This window comes from Oreochromis aureus, linkage group 20 (assembly GCF_013358895.1).
Source record: "Oreochromis aureus strain Israel breed Guangdong linkage group 20, ZZ_aureus, whole genome shotgun sequence".
In the NCBI taxonomy this organism is placed as follows: Eukaryota; Metazoa; Chordata; class Actinopteri; order Cichliformes; family Cichlidae; genus Oreochromis; species Oreochromis aureus.
Window position 1 is genome coordinate 14,687,856 of NC_052961.1, and position 15,913 is coordinate 14,703,768.

At 43.6% G+C, this 15,913-nt stretch overlaps 2 protein-coding genes across 14 annotated transcripts in view; both read right to left on the reverse strand.

Moving 5' to 3' along the window:
• Positions 1 to 5,776, reverse strand: part of plxnd1 (plexin D1) — a 72,336-nt gene extending 66,560 nt beyond the window's left edge. Inside the window, exons 1-2 of the mRNA XM_031753575.2 lie at positions 4,389 to 5,776; positions 2,535 to 2,711 (exon numbers count right to left, since the gene is read on the reverse strand). Coding sequence (XP_031609435.2) covers positions 2,535 to 2,711; positions 4,389 to 5,600 — 1,389 coding nt within the window. The 5' untranslated portion in view covers positions 5,601 to 5,776. The remainder of the gene's footprint in view (positions 1 to 2,534; positions 2,712 to 4,388) is intronic.
• A 1,822-nt stretch (positions 5,777 to 7,598) lies between these two features.
• tmcc1a (transmembrane and coiled-coil domain family 1a) overlaps positions 7,599 to 15,913 on the reverse strand; it is a 46,927-nt gene continuing 38,612 nt past the window's right edge. For all 13 annotated transcript variants that reach the window (XM_031753601.2, XM_039604501.1, XM_031753600.2 and 10 more), the window contains 4 exons: positions 14,746 to 15,003; positions 13,810 to 14,501; positions 12,562 to 12,697; positions 7,599 to 9,813 (listed from right to left, as the gene is read on the reverse strand). In XM_031753601.2, coding sequence (XP_031609461.1) covers positions 9,499 to 9,813; positions 12,562 to 12,697; positions 13,810 to 14,501; positions 14,746 to 15,003 — 1,401 coding nt within the window. In that variant the 3' untranslated portion in view covers positions 7,599 to 9,498. The remainder of the gene's footprint in view (positions 9,814 to 12,561; positions 12,698 to 13,809; positions 14,502 to 14,745; positions 15,004 to 15,913) is intronic.

Sequence of the window (15,913 nt, forward strand, 5' to 3'; positions counted from 1 at the left end):
TTTGTCCAAGCACTGTGCCTAATCTCGTTCCACTGACCAGTGATTTATCTGCACAGTGGCCTTCCTGCAGCTCAAGATCATAAAGCAGGTGACATGTTCTCACGTACGCACAAACATACGCACACACAGACACACACACACAGAGCTGTGCAGAAAAACAAACTATGCTGAGTGAGACTTCCTGTCACGCCGACAGTGAAAACTCTTATTTCTGCGATTTGTCGGGCCTCCCTTCAATGGAGACATCCTGGCATCCTGAGGAAGTGGCAAGCTGACCAGCATCTGGTGACAAGCACGGGCTGTATCACTTCTCCATCCACTGAACACAACAACACACTGTCAGATGCACAGGCGCACACATTTATATAGGATAAAACCATTACCACCCACTTAGACGTGCTGGTTAATGTTAAACCAGCACAGACAGGAGCTAAGTAAACCATTGGCTTAACCTGTGATGAAAGGCATTATCTCAACCTGCAAGTAACACTGTCGTTTTTTTTATAACACCACCTACCCATCTGCTCGCACAGGCTCGCCTGCTTTTTAGTGATAGTAAGCAGCTGTGCTATGTCCTCACCTCACACCCCAGTGACTACAAACACATAAGCAGAGTGACACAGCGAGGAGTAAGTAAACAGCAGCCCACACACCTGGACAGGGAGCACAATAGGTGCAGAGAGGAGGAGACGTGAAGAGAGCTGTGGCACAGTGAGCCACCAGGTCAGCCAACAAAACACCTGCTGTACTGGCAGGTCGCTCTGACTCTATTCTCCGTCTATCTTCATGCAGATGAAAGACCCTATTCAACCAAGAAGTGCTCAGCTGCTGTGCACTCATTCTCTCTCTCTCTGTGTCTCTGTCTGTGCACGTGTGTGTCTCTCTGTGTGTGTTTGAATGTGTACCTGGGTGTAAAGGAGAGAGAATAAAGATTGATAGAGGTGGGGCAGGAGAGACAGAAGAAGAAGAAAGAGAAAGAGATAAAGTCTGTTTGTTTGGAAAACGAATCAAAGGGCCTTTTATATTTGAGATGGAGTAAAAGAGGAGCTGAGAAAGAGGGGATGGCGAAGCGATGAACTGAGAAGTGGAGGGGTGGACCCACCGAGGGAGTAAAATTGGAGCGAGAGGGAGCGAGATAAAAAAAGCGGACACTGCGAGAAGCAGAAAATGGAAGTCAGCTGTAATGGGGAGGGAGAGACTTCATTAAAAAATGCATGTAATTACAAATTACTTCACTGAGGGCTCTCTCAAAGACAGTAAAAGAGGCCTAACTTAATCTCAACCACTGTTCCCCTGTGTTTAGTCTGAGCCAAACTCACAGTCAGAATCACATTACACACACTAACAGCACCATTAACCTCTGTAACAGCTCTATCCTGAGGGCACACACACTCACAGACACTACCACACACACACACACACACACACACAGATACATAGGCAAACAGTGAAAGACATAAAGATAAAAGCACAAAGCATGTTGTTTCCCAAGGTCACCGAAATACTACACACCCTATACAACAAGGTCGACACACACACACGTAACACGTAATCACAGGGTATGCATTCATCTGAGTAAACACATGGAATCACTATACCAGTCACAAGTCAAACACCTAAAAACACAGTCAGACCTGCAATCTAGCAAACAGACGTACACAAACACGCTCATACACACCGCTGCTTACACCATGCCAACCAATGTGGCGCATCCGCTATAAACCATCCAAAAACCAATTACTGCGTGCTCAGCTGGGGCTAAAGCAGTGCCTTCATCTGGGGAGGAAAACAAGGAGTTCTTTTAGCAGGCCTAAACAAAACACCCGACAGCAGAATGGGTTTAATGTTGTGAAAGGTACTAGGCTAATGCAAAACCATAGGGTCAGAAAGCTTTCAGAGTCAGCTTGTGTTGTTTCCACAGACAGCTGAAGTGCAGCTAGTTGCATATGCAGGCAGATCTGCTGCTTAGGAAGCTCAGTCAGGGGTGACGAGGAATGTGGCTGAGACAAAATTAAGGAATGCTGGTAATTGGGCAGGAAAGGTTTTCACAAGCTGGACCTTCTGCAGATGTTTAATAGCTCAGACTGCACACCAGCACATGTCGCGACTGAGTCATGAGCCGTCAACCGCTGTTAGACAGCTTTCCTGTGATCTCTCAGACAATAGTTTAAGAGATATTAAAACTCATGATTAGGACTGCATAAGGTCCGGGATGGTTCATGGATCAGTGGAATGAGGGGGTTGGTTGGGTGGTGACAATGCAGGGAATCTACAAGTTAAAAGGAGTCATTTCTGCTTGCCCTGTGGTGGCTCGGAGTGTTTCATCACACACATAGGTTTGGTTTATTGTAAGAATCGGCAGCCACATCAGAGCAGCACTACATACCTTGTAATGTTAGAGTTTTTCCAAGCTTCGGGGCTCAACTACATTAAAAATAATAACTCCATTCAGCGGTTGAGGTTAAGCTTGTTTAGAAAGTTCTCAATCACAAGGACTGAGAGTGTATGCGTGCTCATGTGCGTGTGAGTCTCACCTTACGAAGTCGTCCATTACTGGTTCCCAGAAAAACCACGGTGTGGTTTTGCACATTGTCCACAGACACTGAACTGAGACCTGGGTATTCAAGCAGAGGAATGGCCCTAAGGGGTCTCCGTAATGCCAGTGGGTGCTGCAGGTGGGCTGCACCGCAGTCCAGCTGCTCGGGCTGCAACTAGAATACAAACAGAGTGAGACAGAAAGATCAATTCTCATCAGCTTTCATATGGAAGCATGACATGAAGATTAGAAGAAGGAGAGAGCTGGGCACAAAAGGAGCAGCGTGGAAAGCAAGTGCTGATAGAAGCTATCACACCGGCGTTGCTCATTCTGCTAAATCACTTTTCAGACATCTCAGTGAATACTTGAAATGGGCTTATAAGGGTCTTCAACACTCATAAGATTTTGCTTTTGTCAAATCCTCAGTGGGCAATGATAAAACATTAGTGCTGCGCTTGGATGAGCACCAGGATCTATTGGGAATTCTCTGAATATTTTAGAGCACACAAGAAAAAAAAAAAGAAATTAAGCACACTGGATATTTGTAGAGTCTTTTCCCATGGGCCCTTCTGCTCGAGGCATCGTCTCTCTTATCATAAATTGTGTCTGGCTTTCCCTCAGTGTTGGCCTTCAAACTGTCGACTACAAAAAAGATCACATTTCAACGGCCATGGCTACGTAAATGAGGAAAGACTAACTTTAGTCTGTGAGTGGTAAGTGGGTTGTACTGTAGCAGGAGGAAAAACAAAGCGCACAAATCACTTTGAACTAAGCAGTTGTCTATCTCAAAAAGGGTCTGTGGGCGACCGGAGATGGTATTCAGAAAAACTGGTCACGAGAGGAGTGGCCCCGGGGCCACGGCAAACAAGGCAGTGCCAGCAAGGAGGGCAACTTTCTGACCTGACAGCACAGTGGTGGCGAGACAGTCTCCTTTGACCTCAACTCTGTCAGTCAAAACCACCACAATGAAAATCTGGAATTTCTCTGCATTCCTATGAAACTGTGGAAAGCTTTCATTGCTTGTTATTGTTAGACACTGTGAATCACACAGTGCTTTTGCAATGCTAAAGTTTCCTTGAGGACATGAGTAGGAAGATTGTAATAAAATACACATGATAATATTTGATCCTGTGCTTGGAACAGAGGAGCTATTTATCGGTCAAACATTGGGCTAAATTTAGAGTTGAACTACAGTCAGAGGCACACACTAAATAAAAATGTCTGGGGTTTTACTGGAAAACATAGTAAACTACTGACCCCTTACAATCCTCACATTTGGTAAAAGGGGAGAGTTGCTGGATATGAGAGTAGTCTCACCCTTCCCACAACCCTCAGTATGGCTCTAGAGGGTCTTTCCAGCTATCATGACCTCTACTCCTAACATGGGAGATCCTTTCCTCGAGTCAACAGCTTGAGGGTTAAAGAGGATAACTGTTCGTAAGCATAAATGGAAACTGTCAGAGAGTAGCAGCAGACATGAGGGAGTAAATCTTATTGCAGCCTGAACAACTGTAATGGCCGAGAGGATTCCTAAATCTACAGCAGGTTTATTGGAGGAGCACGTTTTGGCACCCAGTATTACTTAGAAAACGAGGAGATAAGAAATAAAAACATATGAAATAATGATGCAGAAAATATTTCAGTGACGCTGACTTATTTTTTTCTCACTTTCATGTCAAGAAATGGATAAACTAAGTTTCTTTTTCAGCAAAGCTTATGCGATTTTTTAGAGTGGGTTTTATTTGACAGAATGTATATATTTCATTAACATGGCAGCTTAAAATCAGATCAAATTAATTACATACATGAAGTATTTTTTTATTGCCTAATTAAATGTGTACAACGCCCTTACCACAAGGTTTCCCTTCTGGATGCAGGCTGAACCGGAGCCCTGTATCACGCTGTCCAGCACCTGAACGTCGCTGCTGGGAGAGTTTGAGCAGTTCCTGCGGCCTTGCCGTATCTCCTCCTCGATGTCTCCAAACTTGAAAGCGCAAAGTGCAGACTTTCTGTCTCCCTTAGAAAACACTCCAAACAAGTACGGCTCGGGGCTTTTCCCATCACCTGCGTGGATCTCCGTGGGGTACACAGACAACACCCGGTTGTAAATGTTCCCGTTAAATCCACACTGTAAAGGCATCTGGATGTAGGATTCAGTGAGCTTCCTGCTCTCTGGCCCGGTGGGTTTTCGGGGGTTCTCGGTGTCCAGGCATATCCTCGCGAGGATGCTGTTGGGCTGGCTCTCCTTGTGGCCCATTTTCGCATCATTATTGAAGGCAATATATGAATAAGTCTTCTGGATGAACGCATGTACGAAGTTCAGTTTATTTTTGGTTTTAACCTCTTGTTTGATCTTGAATACATTATCCTCGGAAGGGTTAATGTCATAGGTGAAAAGTCTGGATAAATCCTTGATGTTCAAGGAGCGGATGGCGATCTCCGGGGTGTTTTCAAAACGCAGATCTTCTTTGCTGTGGTTTTTGGGGAAAAACTGGGTTCCAGCCCCTGTGTATGTCGCCCCAACCAGAAGCCGGGTGCTTCCCCCGTGGCTTTTGAAGATGAGCCCCACGGTGGATGCGTTCGGATGATTGGCAGCGATGTTCAGCATGCTGGGGAAAACAGTCTTCTCACCCTGGGGTGGGAACTCCACCGCTATCTCTGAAATATTCTCAATTTTTCTGAGCTCACAGAAGCCTTGATACACGGATCCGCACACAACCACGATCCCTTGCTCCCGGTCCAGTTTCAGGAGCTTGTTGTAATTGTCAGTGAGGGATTTGGGATGCTCGCAGGGAGCCTGGGGAAGCTGTGGCGCATGGCACAACAGGTTGTCCTCCACCGGTCCAGTCCTCTTCTCCACTTCAGCTGTCAAGGTCCCATTCAGCTGGTAAATTGTGTTAACAGTAGCCAGGTAGACTCTTCTGGACACTGGATCCACCACGAAGTTATTGGTCTGATTTGGAGACGCGAAAGCCTGTTGGATGTGCAGCGCGCTGGCACTCCGGCGCGTCTCCAAAGCCAGGACGCCGAGAAGCAGGACGGCTATCTCTATCGAAGGAGGCATTTTTCCTTCTGACCGGCTTCCGCGTGTTCTGTGCCGAGGGGTGCATTGAGCAAAGACAAAAATGTGTGTTTGTTCCTACTGCGACAACCCGAGAGGAAAGACTGTTTCCTGCTCAACGCCTAAACCCACAGTGACGCGATAAGCGAGTCGTGCTTCCTTTTCAGGCTGCCTCCTCTGTCCCTCTCTGCCTATCGTGCAGCTCAGCAGTCACTCTCCTGGGGCACACTGAGCCACACCGCCGGGGTGATATTTTAATCATCTTGACAGAATAGACAACAAGGAATAAATAGTTCCAATTGATTTGGTGTTGTGGATTTTCTGGACATCGCCGCACAAAGAACAAACTTATTTTGAGTCAGGTTTCAGCGCTGGTTATTTAAAAATATATATATTTATATTTATTTATAAGCAAAGCATTCTTCGATTACAAATATTAGTAAAGCTGGACTTTGCTGCGAGCATGGGGCGTTAACTCATTAACCCTGAAAAATGGCATTGCCTCCCTCTTAATGGAACGTCCCATCAAAGCGCTCTGTCAGCCCAGTCAGCTGTGATTGATCTTCGTTCGTTGATTAGATCCTGATTCCTTTCAATCACTCAGGTACAATAACTATTATTTAAGACATAATGTGAAGTCGTGCCATATGAAGTCATAATGATCATCTTCCTTTCAAGGTGAGCCACTTGATGAGTCTCCACCCGTGCGTGGTTCCGCTCATCTTGGGGTTAATGGCGGGTCACAAGCCCACCTCCTGTGCTTCCCAGTCCCTCGGCTCTCAGATTAGTTCTGCAGATCCGGAGGGTTTCGTTTTGGGCACATACGGCACGGTAAAGACCGTGAAAGTGCTACCAGATGGGCACATCAGCACACCTTTCCGGTTTTTGACATTCACATCTATCCAACACTGCTTTTGCACGTTTTACCTCATAAATATTCAAGCGCAACACATGTGCCCCCACTCAAAAATGCACGAATATGGTTAGTATTTTTTTTCCCCTTTTTTTTTGCTTTCTCGACGGAGTGTGCATATGCTCACATCTCTGAATAGAAATGAACGACTCCTAGTCGGGGAAAGACAACAAGTGAGTCAGACGCTGCATAAATCAGTTTGCAGGGGAGCCCGAGAAAAGTGTTATCTCTGAATACATGAAATAATTAAAGTTGATGCTAAATCGCGAGCAATCGCTTGTGCCTATTTACTGCGTGCTCCTCTGGGGGACAAACCCACTCTCTCTCCACACCCTCCCACCCCAACCCCCAGTCACTACTTGCTGCTTTCAGTCGGGTAGATAAGTGCGCTCCGTGTTTACCTTGGCGCACAGCCATGCGCATCAAATCTGGCAGTGTAGAAAAGGAGCAAAGTGCTCTGATAAAGTGCAATATAATGACCCCCCAAGTGCAGAGCACAATGAACGAGCCAAATAGTCTCGACACAGTGCGCGTGCATGTAAGTGCGGACTTTCGTCAGGGAGTAGGGAGCCAGCGGCTACAATGAGGTCTGGCAGGGATGCAGGGACAAGGCGCAGTCTGGGGAAGAACTGTCAGCATCAAATATCCATAGTGAGGCGTGACCGCTGCGGTTTGGTGCAGCTCAATCAAGAAAACGACACTGAACCGAATTAGGCTCAATGTGTGAATGCATTACAGTGGAATAAAGTGTGGGTACACCCGATCTCCCGTTTGTAATAAAACAATATCCGTTGCTGCACAAGCTAACTTTTGGCATTTAAGACCCCCTCCTCAGAACCTGTTTCCTTCCTGATAAGGAGTCACACCTCTTCTCCCCACCATTCAAACAAACTGAGCAGTGCTTTCAAACTGAAGAAACGTCAAGGCTTTTCCAGGTAAACGATCTCCATCTAGCGGTCATGAAACGCATCTGCAAGATGACTTAAAAGCACACTTTCCACTACAAACACTGCGAAGAAACATCAGACACACAAGAAAATAAATAAATAAAAAGGAAACAGGTCTTTTGAAGAAATACGGAATGTGCATGAATTAGTCAGGAATGCACTTTATTTATTCCACACTTAGAAAAGGACATCAGAAGGCACTGAAGTGGTTTAGCACACAACCCAAGATCAGAGGTGCTGCTGCAAGGACAAGCTAAAGTCAAAGGTCAGCTCACTCCCAACTTGACTATTGTACCTTTGATTACGCATCACTGACAGATCAATAAATCTGCCTACTGCGGTTCAACTTGAGAGGAATCAAGTTTACTCACATTTTGACAAAAAAATGCACTGAATTTCCTTGTTTTTTTATTTCCTGTAGAAAAGCATGTCAGCAGTTTCAACCTGCATCAGCGCTTCTCTTCTCAGAGAGTGTCAACCTTTGTAGTCTCTATCAAAGGCCTGACCTACATGCTATCTATCAGTGTGCTAAAGTGCAGCTGTACAGTTCAAATGATCACAATGTCTGTTAGGAAATCAGCTTCTTGGCATTAAATACAGTGCAGACTAGTTAACGTGCTAGGTCATCTTGTAGTGTCCTTGACTAGGTTAGAAAGTGAGTGAGTAAAAGAGAGGCCGAATGCCAAGCCAAGGAGCTGTACTCATGGAAGCAAAATGTGTAGAAACACACTACTGAGCATCTGGAGGCAAGGTCATGTTCAGATTGCGAATTACTTTCCCCCTTACAAAAGTTGCATCTTCCAAAGACATTCTGGCAAGACATTCATGACATATCTGGAAAGAAGCCACAGCTGCTGCTTGGACCTTTTGGGTGCTTAGGCATCCCTGGGCTAACTTCAGTTTGGCACTGGGTGATAACACCTTGAGATAGAGATACGGTGCGTGCATTTAAAAAAAAAAAAAGAAAGAAAGAAAGAAAAGATAATACGCAGGGAGACTGTGTCAGTAGTATAAAGTCACATACAGGCAATGTGCATTTGACTGGCATGGCAGTGGAGATGACTTGCACTGTAGATATGAAGCAGCAGCATTCACGATGGTTCTGAGACAGAGCTGGAAAAGCACCAGTGGTCTCCCTTTCTTTCTTAACTTGATCACATCATAATGGTGGGGTGGGAGGCCAATTGTCCTGGCAACCTAATTTTACTTGGACAACAGCCCTTTATCATCGCTTTTAAAAGTAAATCTGCTTTGAAGTAATTGTCTTAATGACAACGTGCAGCACTGTATACAAGTTACAAATATGGCAGGCGCTAGACAGCAGCCAGATGTTCTCTGTAGTATTCGTGTGCTGTTTTTATGGTGGGCACACCATCTCAGTTTTCCCCTCTAGAGTCTTTGTGCCATTCATTATCTTCCCTATTTTCAACATGTTCTTTTTTAACTTTAAAAAAGTAAATGCGATCTTTGCCATTAGAAATTGTAAGTCAGCATGACGCTCATTCCTTCAAAATGTTCTATCTGAACAAATTTCATCACAGCAAGAAAGGTGAAACTTCCAGGAAGGTTTTTCAGCCATGGTTCAAAACTACTAATCACAGCTAAGTAAAAGTTCTCTTCCTAAATGCAATCAACCACATTCTCACATTTGCATGTCTCTACAATTTGTGGCAGCTCTCCAGCCCAGTTTCCTGACTAAACTCCCCTTTGTGTAGAGTGAGAGGAGTGTAATGCTACATGGTACTGAATAAAATAACATTGAAAATAAAATAATATTATTAGAAATAACATTATAATTGATTAAACTCTAAAAGGTAAAAACAGTACAATACTGCATTCTGTGAGGGATAACAACACAAATGTTCATTTTAAAAATGTAAACAGTCTTGTCCTTCCTAAATGTGAATGTTTTCTTCTTCACTCTGACGCTTGCTCTTTATCCAGGCCGCTTCCGAATGTGCTCAGCTGAACCGACTGCAGACTGCAGCTACAGTTACATTGCTTGTTGTCACCAAAGCAACATGTGCTGGATGTAATCTGGTCATCCTGGGGGCTGCAGTGCACGGTGCGTATAACCCGAGAGAGCGTCCCAGTTTCTCCACAAGAAGGCCAGCAGGAGGATGAAGAGGAGGGTGGAGAGCGAGCGTGAGCGCGTCTTCATCAGAGGGACCACACAGTTGGCCACAGTTGAAACAAAGACCAGAAGGACAGCCATTAGGGCCAGCAGCACATTGATAAGTTTTCCCAGGAGGGTCCGGGCTGTGGCATTTTCCAACCCCTCCAACTGGACCACCTGCTGTTGCTGCTGCTGGAGCTCCATCTTAGAGATCCTGGTTTGACAGGCCTCCAAAGCCTCCTGTAGAGGACGCCGAGAGGAAATACAGTCAGCTTAGTCACCAGTTTCATAGACAAAAACTAATCCAAAGCACAATAGCAAGATACTGATCGTTTTACTGTGATTTAAAGTCAGATATGATTTTGCCTTTCCTTTGTTCTCATGTGTGGAAAAACACTGAACAAAAACATAAAAACTTCTCACTTGCTGGAGTGCAGCCTTCTATACTTTTGATGATTTTAAATAGACTCAGGGATCACATTAGACCACTTTGAAGTGCTTTTAATCATGTTTGTTTGTAACTGTAATTGACAAGTTATCCAAAAACATTTAAATATCCTGTACATTATCGATACGTGTTACCCATCAGAGATTTTCAGACATTTTCTTCAGCAGCTATGCTGATGACACTAAACTTAATGTGGCTGTTTATCCTGAGGACACAGGACCAACTGATCTCTGTTTAAATATACCTTAAACATCAAATTCTGAATGCAACAAAACTTCTTACAGCTCAACCAGGATAAAATTAAAATTGTATTCAATGATTTGAAAGCTCAAAGAGAGAAACTGCTCTCAAAATTTGGGTTCCTTAAAACTGACTCCAAGTCAACAATCAAAGTGCGATCTTCTACTGATCTCATCTTTAGGGCTCACATGAAATCGATCCTTTATCAAAAATGTAAAGAGCGCCCATTTCTCTCTCACAGAGAAAGTGTTGCAAGCCTTTTTCATCAAGCAGGCAAATGCGTCACAACTCTGCAGCCTAATGCGTCTCAGGAGGAGCGTTTTAAATTACACAAGCTTTTTAAATGAGCAATAAGTTCATTTTATCTTGCATCATTTAAGTATATCTGCTTTTTCAGTGATCCTATTTTATTAGTTTAACTTTATTGTACTTATATTGCTTATCCAATTTTACTTTATGATGTTTTGTTTTTTTTAACCTATTTGATCTAGATTTTAATCTAGTTTTATTGCTTTTATTACAGCATTTATTACATCCTGTTACTGAAATTTCAGTCATCTGTGAAGCACCTCAGACTCCACCCATTTCAATGAAAGGTGTTTTACAAATAAAGTGACTGCTGGTGATTGATTGTATAAACATGATTTGAAGCCAAAACCTTCTGTTAGATTTCAAAGTAGGTGCTGACTGCACATTTCATGGCTCTCTACCACCCCCTGCTGTGTAAGAAGGGAAAAACTTTTTTCACACTTCATGTTGCTCTGTTATGAAAAAAAGTTTTATGCAGGGACAAAACACACACACACCTTAGCCTTTATGGAGAAGAGGAAAGGATGCGAGTAATGTGAGACATTTTCAGGGGATGGTTATAGTTTTGAAAAAAAAACAAAACAAAACAGCAAAGCAGATGGACAGACCAGGGCCTTGAACTCATCTCCTTGTGTACAGAGTCAACACAGACATTTAGATAAGGCCGTTAACTGATGGAGGGTTTGTGCACGCCTTACTAGTGCTTAAGACAGGAAGGTAGAGAGGCCAGCCACTTCCATTATTTCAACACAGGCCCATTTTAGCTCTGGGAGGTCCAGCGTGCAAGCCATAAGTGGTCAGAATAAAATGCAATGCTGCAAAAGTAATAATAAGGCTCAATGCATTCTAAAATGTAATTACTCTGCTGCAGCTGCTTTGACACTCTTAAAGCCCAATTCACACAGGACTAACATAACAGTGGACCCCTATTAATATGTAATAATTGCAGCGGCCTTCTGTGATCTCAGTCTGGTATGATTTTGTCATGTTCGTCATTTGCAAAGCGAAAAAAAAAATAAATCCACCAAAAATGATCTACTGTATTGTGCCAAACACAGAGGTCTTGTAATAACATAATTTCAGTGTGAATTGCTATTTTGGTGAATTCAGCTAATTACATTTTGGACAGCATTTTAGATTCAAATTCACTTGGGCTGGTGTCAGTACACAGTGTGGTGACCCAGTCATAGAACAAACAGGTTTAAATCGATCAGAAAGGTGTGCCAGAACATTTTTTTTGTTCAACATTTATTATGTGGCAGCCTGTTTTAGTGAAATCAGGTCTGTAGCTGCCGATTGCAGCTGTTCCAATAAAACGCAGACTTTGCCTATTTGGTGCGAATGTGTTGCACAAAAAACAGGCGTGGCGGCTGATTTTTAAAATCATACGAGGGCCTCTGATAAAACTAATCTGGCATGTCACTTGCCGATGATGGAGGCATTAGTAACAAAAATGGTTGTGAAACAAAAGCACTGCTATGAAAAAACCCACCTATACACTACAACAGGTCTCACATTTCTCTATGAACTCATAATTATGTCACCTGTTAAGATACTATTTTTAAACTTCCAGTGAGGATGACATCTGCCCTTAAATACCTGTAACAGCGACTATCAACACAGTGACATTTTTCATGTTTACAATCTACCTTCTGCCACCTTAATTTATTCAGGTCTCTTTTTTTTATATTTACATTGCATTTACATTTGTTTCGCATTTTTCCTCCTTGTTTTTTTTCTGTTTTGCAGATAGAGTTTGGTTCTCTAATAGACAAACTAAAAAGCCTCTTTAGACAAATCTGTGTGACAGTGAGAGATGTCGTCACTGGTGTGCATTTATCAGTTGTTTTGCAGTGCTTTGTTATCTATCATTACTATGTTGTAATCACTACCATTCCTCATGCATATCTGTTAATCAACATGAAACTGCTTATCATGATAAAAATGGGTGCTGGTGCCGGTGCTTGCTGACATTATCTTGAACTACAAACCTGGATGTCTCTGGCTCTTTCGTAGGACTGGTAGGCGATCTTCTCCTCCATGCTGGCCAGCTCCTGTTTAAGGTTGAGGATCTCATTCTGGTGAAGTTCTGTGAGATCGTTGAGCTGCTCCTCCAGACGCTCACACCTGAGCGCATGCGTAAGTAAAAGAAGCACACACGAACACATGTGAGAGTCTGTGGCATAATTAGCTTAGACAAAGAAACACACGCAGGAATTAGTAGAAATAGACCCTGAGGGCATTTGGCCACATGGCACCTGACTGAGCTGATGACTCGCCCTGGCAAGATTAGGATATGCTTGCTCATCTGCTGATTCAACTGGCCTATCACAAGAGACTCAGCAGTATTAGACTGGCCAATGGAATGTGGGCCCAACAAGAGGAGATGGATCTATACTGCTGTTTATTTTGGCAGGCAAATAAAGCTTGATGGACAGCAAAGGACAAGAATAGACATGGGTCAACTTGACTGTTTCTTATTTTTAAGATGATTTAACAGGTTGGTATAATATCCGGAAAACAGTATATAATGGATGATGACACATAATTTATAAGTTTTACCTGTCTTTTTTAATGTTTAGAAATGATTCCTTTACAAATGTCCACTATGAAATAACTGTGGATATGTTATGGGTGGATTCAGCTCCTGAGGAGTTTTTAGCAGCATTACTGGTTTCTGGATGGAGTACTCCCTCCCCTGGGGAGGGTGAAAATAGCTCCTTAGATGCCATTTGTCTCTGTTGGCAATTTTAATCTAAGAGGGCAAACAGATCACTTTGAACTTGGACATTTTAGGAAGAAAAATGTGGATGTTTCTTTTTCTATTCAAGCTGCTCATTAGATCTGATCTCAGTCCTTGTGCCCTGTTGTTTTAAAGCTCATGCACTTTTGTGCTGTTCTCGGCTTACATGCCAACTGCTGCTTTGAGAATGAGTATAAAAGAATTTGTGCTGTTCTGATGTTAATGTTGATGAACTGTAGGTAAAAGGTTTCTTATCTATTGTGAGCTAATGCTGTTAATGTTGGTAAAATCTCTCTAATGCACAAGCAGGCCAAGTGTTCCTTGAAATGATGAATACCAATATGAATAACTAAGATGGTTCCAGAGAAGTGTTTCTAACTATAGCAGGTTATTCCTGACTACGCACTGTTGACATTCGCGGGGATTTCTCCTGTTACACACTCAGGCACGTATGGTACAAACATTCTGGTAAGTTCGACTTTTTTTTTCTCTTTACCTGAAGCGTTCTTCCTGCAGTGCTTGCATAACAACTGTGTAGTCTCTTTGATAATGGCTCTTCAAACCTTCCAGGCTCTCCTCTAGCCTTGCCTGGCCATCTCTCAACTCCTGCACCTCCTGCAGCAGCATGTCAAAGCTGGAACTCTGACTCCTCTCCAGTGTGTTTCCCTTGGAACTGGGGGGACCCCCAGGGGCCCCTGTTGTGCTATTAGCCCCCACTGAGCCTGACGTAGCACTAGAGCAGTCATCCTCACTGCCATACTTCGGACTGGACTGGAAGTGATGCCCAGCGCTTCCCAGGGAACGTCCGCCAGTACTTGTCACACCTTCTTCTACTGAAGGGTCATCCAGAGAGTCTTTAAGTGAAGGGATGTTATCAGCGCTCCCGAATTTGTTGCGAATAAGGGAGGCGATCCCTCGTGGTTTGGAGACGACTGCACCAGCAGCAGAGTGGGTAGCCTGTGAGAAGCTGGAGAGGCCACCCTTAACACTATCCACCACGCCCTCGCTGAAGCCTGTGACTTTGGCTCCGACATCCTTCAGGCCCTGCTGCATGTCCCGCAGAACATCCTTGGGCTGGCGTGGGATACCGTTGTGTTCTGCTTCTCGCAGCCTCCGGTGGTAGTGCTCCAGTTTCCTTTGCAGCTGCTGGATGGTCTGTGCCGACTTCTGGTTCTTTTTCTCAAAAACCTGACAGCCACAGAACAGGAATTTATTAGTCAGTGAAATGCAAATTAGTCCACAATAATCCACTTAAAATATATTTAGAAAGTTCCCTCCCTGCCTCTGAGGAAAAACCAAGGTAAAAAACTGATCAAACAGGTTTGGTGTTTATGCACTAATTGTGATCTAATCTTGCCAGCCTACTAAAACACAAGGCAATGAGGTGCTGGCTTTAATATAAAAAAAATCTAACAATGATTCCTCGTTTCACCTGTTTGATGCGTGTGCTTTGCTGTTTGTCGGCGTTGTTGGCCAGTTTGAGGTATTCAGCAACATTGTCATCCCTGGCTGTCTGCTCGATCTTAATCTGCTCTGTGAGCTTGAGGATTTTCTGTTGCAGCTGGGCGATGGCCTGCTTGGTGCGGTGAGGGTCTGGGGTGATATCCTCACCCCCCTGGAACGAACTGTCTGCCCCACATGAAACAGACAGGGGTGCCTGGCCCAGGCCAGTTATTTCCAGCCGGTCGATCTGAAGCGATGAAAGAGGAAAAAAGACAGAGATTGAAGTACATGAACGGTGAGGGAAGAAAACAAGGATTTGAGAGGAAAACATAAAAGGGAGTGAGGCAGGGAGGAAAATGGATGAGTTGCAATATATGAGTTTTTGGTCATTTTGCTGACATGTTGAAAAAAAAAAAAAGGAAGCTTCTGCATTTTTGTAGCATGCAGACTGGAACGAGACTAATTGAGTGGGTTGAACAGGTCACTTGCGGTCAGTTTAACTAAAGAGGAAGATGCCAAGTAAGTTGTTTTTTTATTCAGGGACTTGCAAAGAAATGAAAGTTAAGGAAAAATAACTTTTGTCATTTTCAGCACATCCACAGAAAACTTAACTCGAAAAACCTGGTCTCTGATTTTGTTGTTCTGGAAGCCAAAAACCCCCCAAAAACCAAAAAAACAAAGCAGGACAGGACTAGCAGGATATTAGATTTGGGTTTAAAGCAATTTCACAGATTTGTCTGTTTTGTTTTTCAAAATGACCCGATTTTATCAACAGACCATGAAACATCTGCACAAAATCCAAACACCATCTAAATTGTGTTTCCCTCAATTTTTCTAAAACTAGACCACCCTATCTGAGACGATGATGAATCTAACACCTTCAATCACAGGTCGCTGGTGTGATTCATTTCCTCAAACACCTCAGGGGAAGAACATTGCCAAGCCTTTGGGAGAGACTGTGATGAAAATATTCTTCTCATCACTTAGTATTCACACAAAATAATCATCTGGACCTCACATCACACCATGGGGGCTCAGGAAGCACAGCAAACTTACACACACACATAACATAAGGGAGTTACACGCACTGGTTATTCATCCGAGTATTTACTACTCAAATCCCCCCTACTGCCACACCATAACCGGTAGAAACCAAA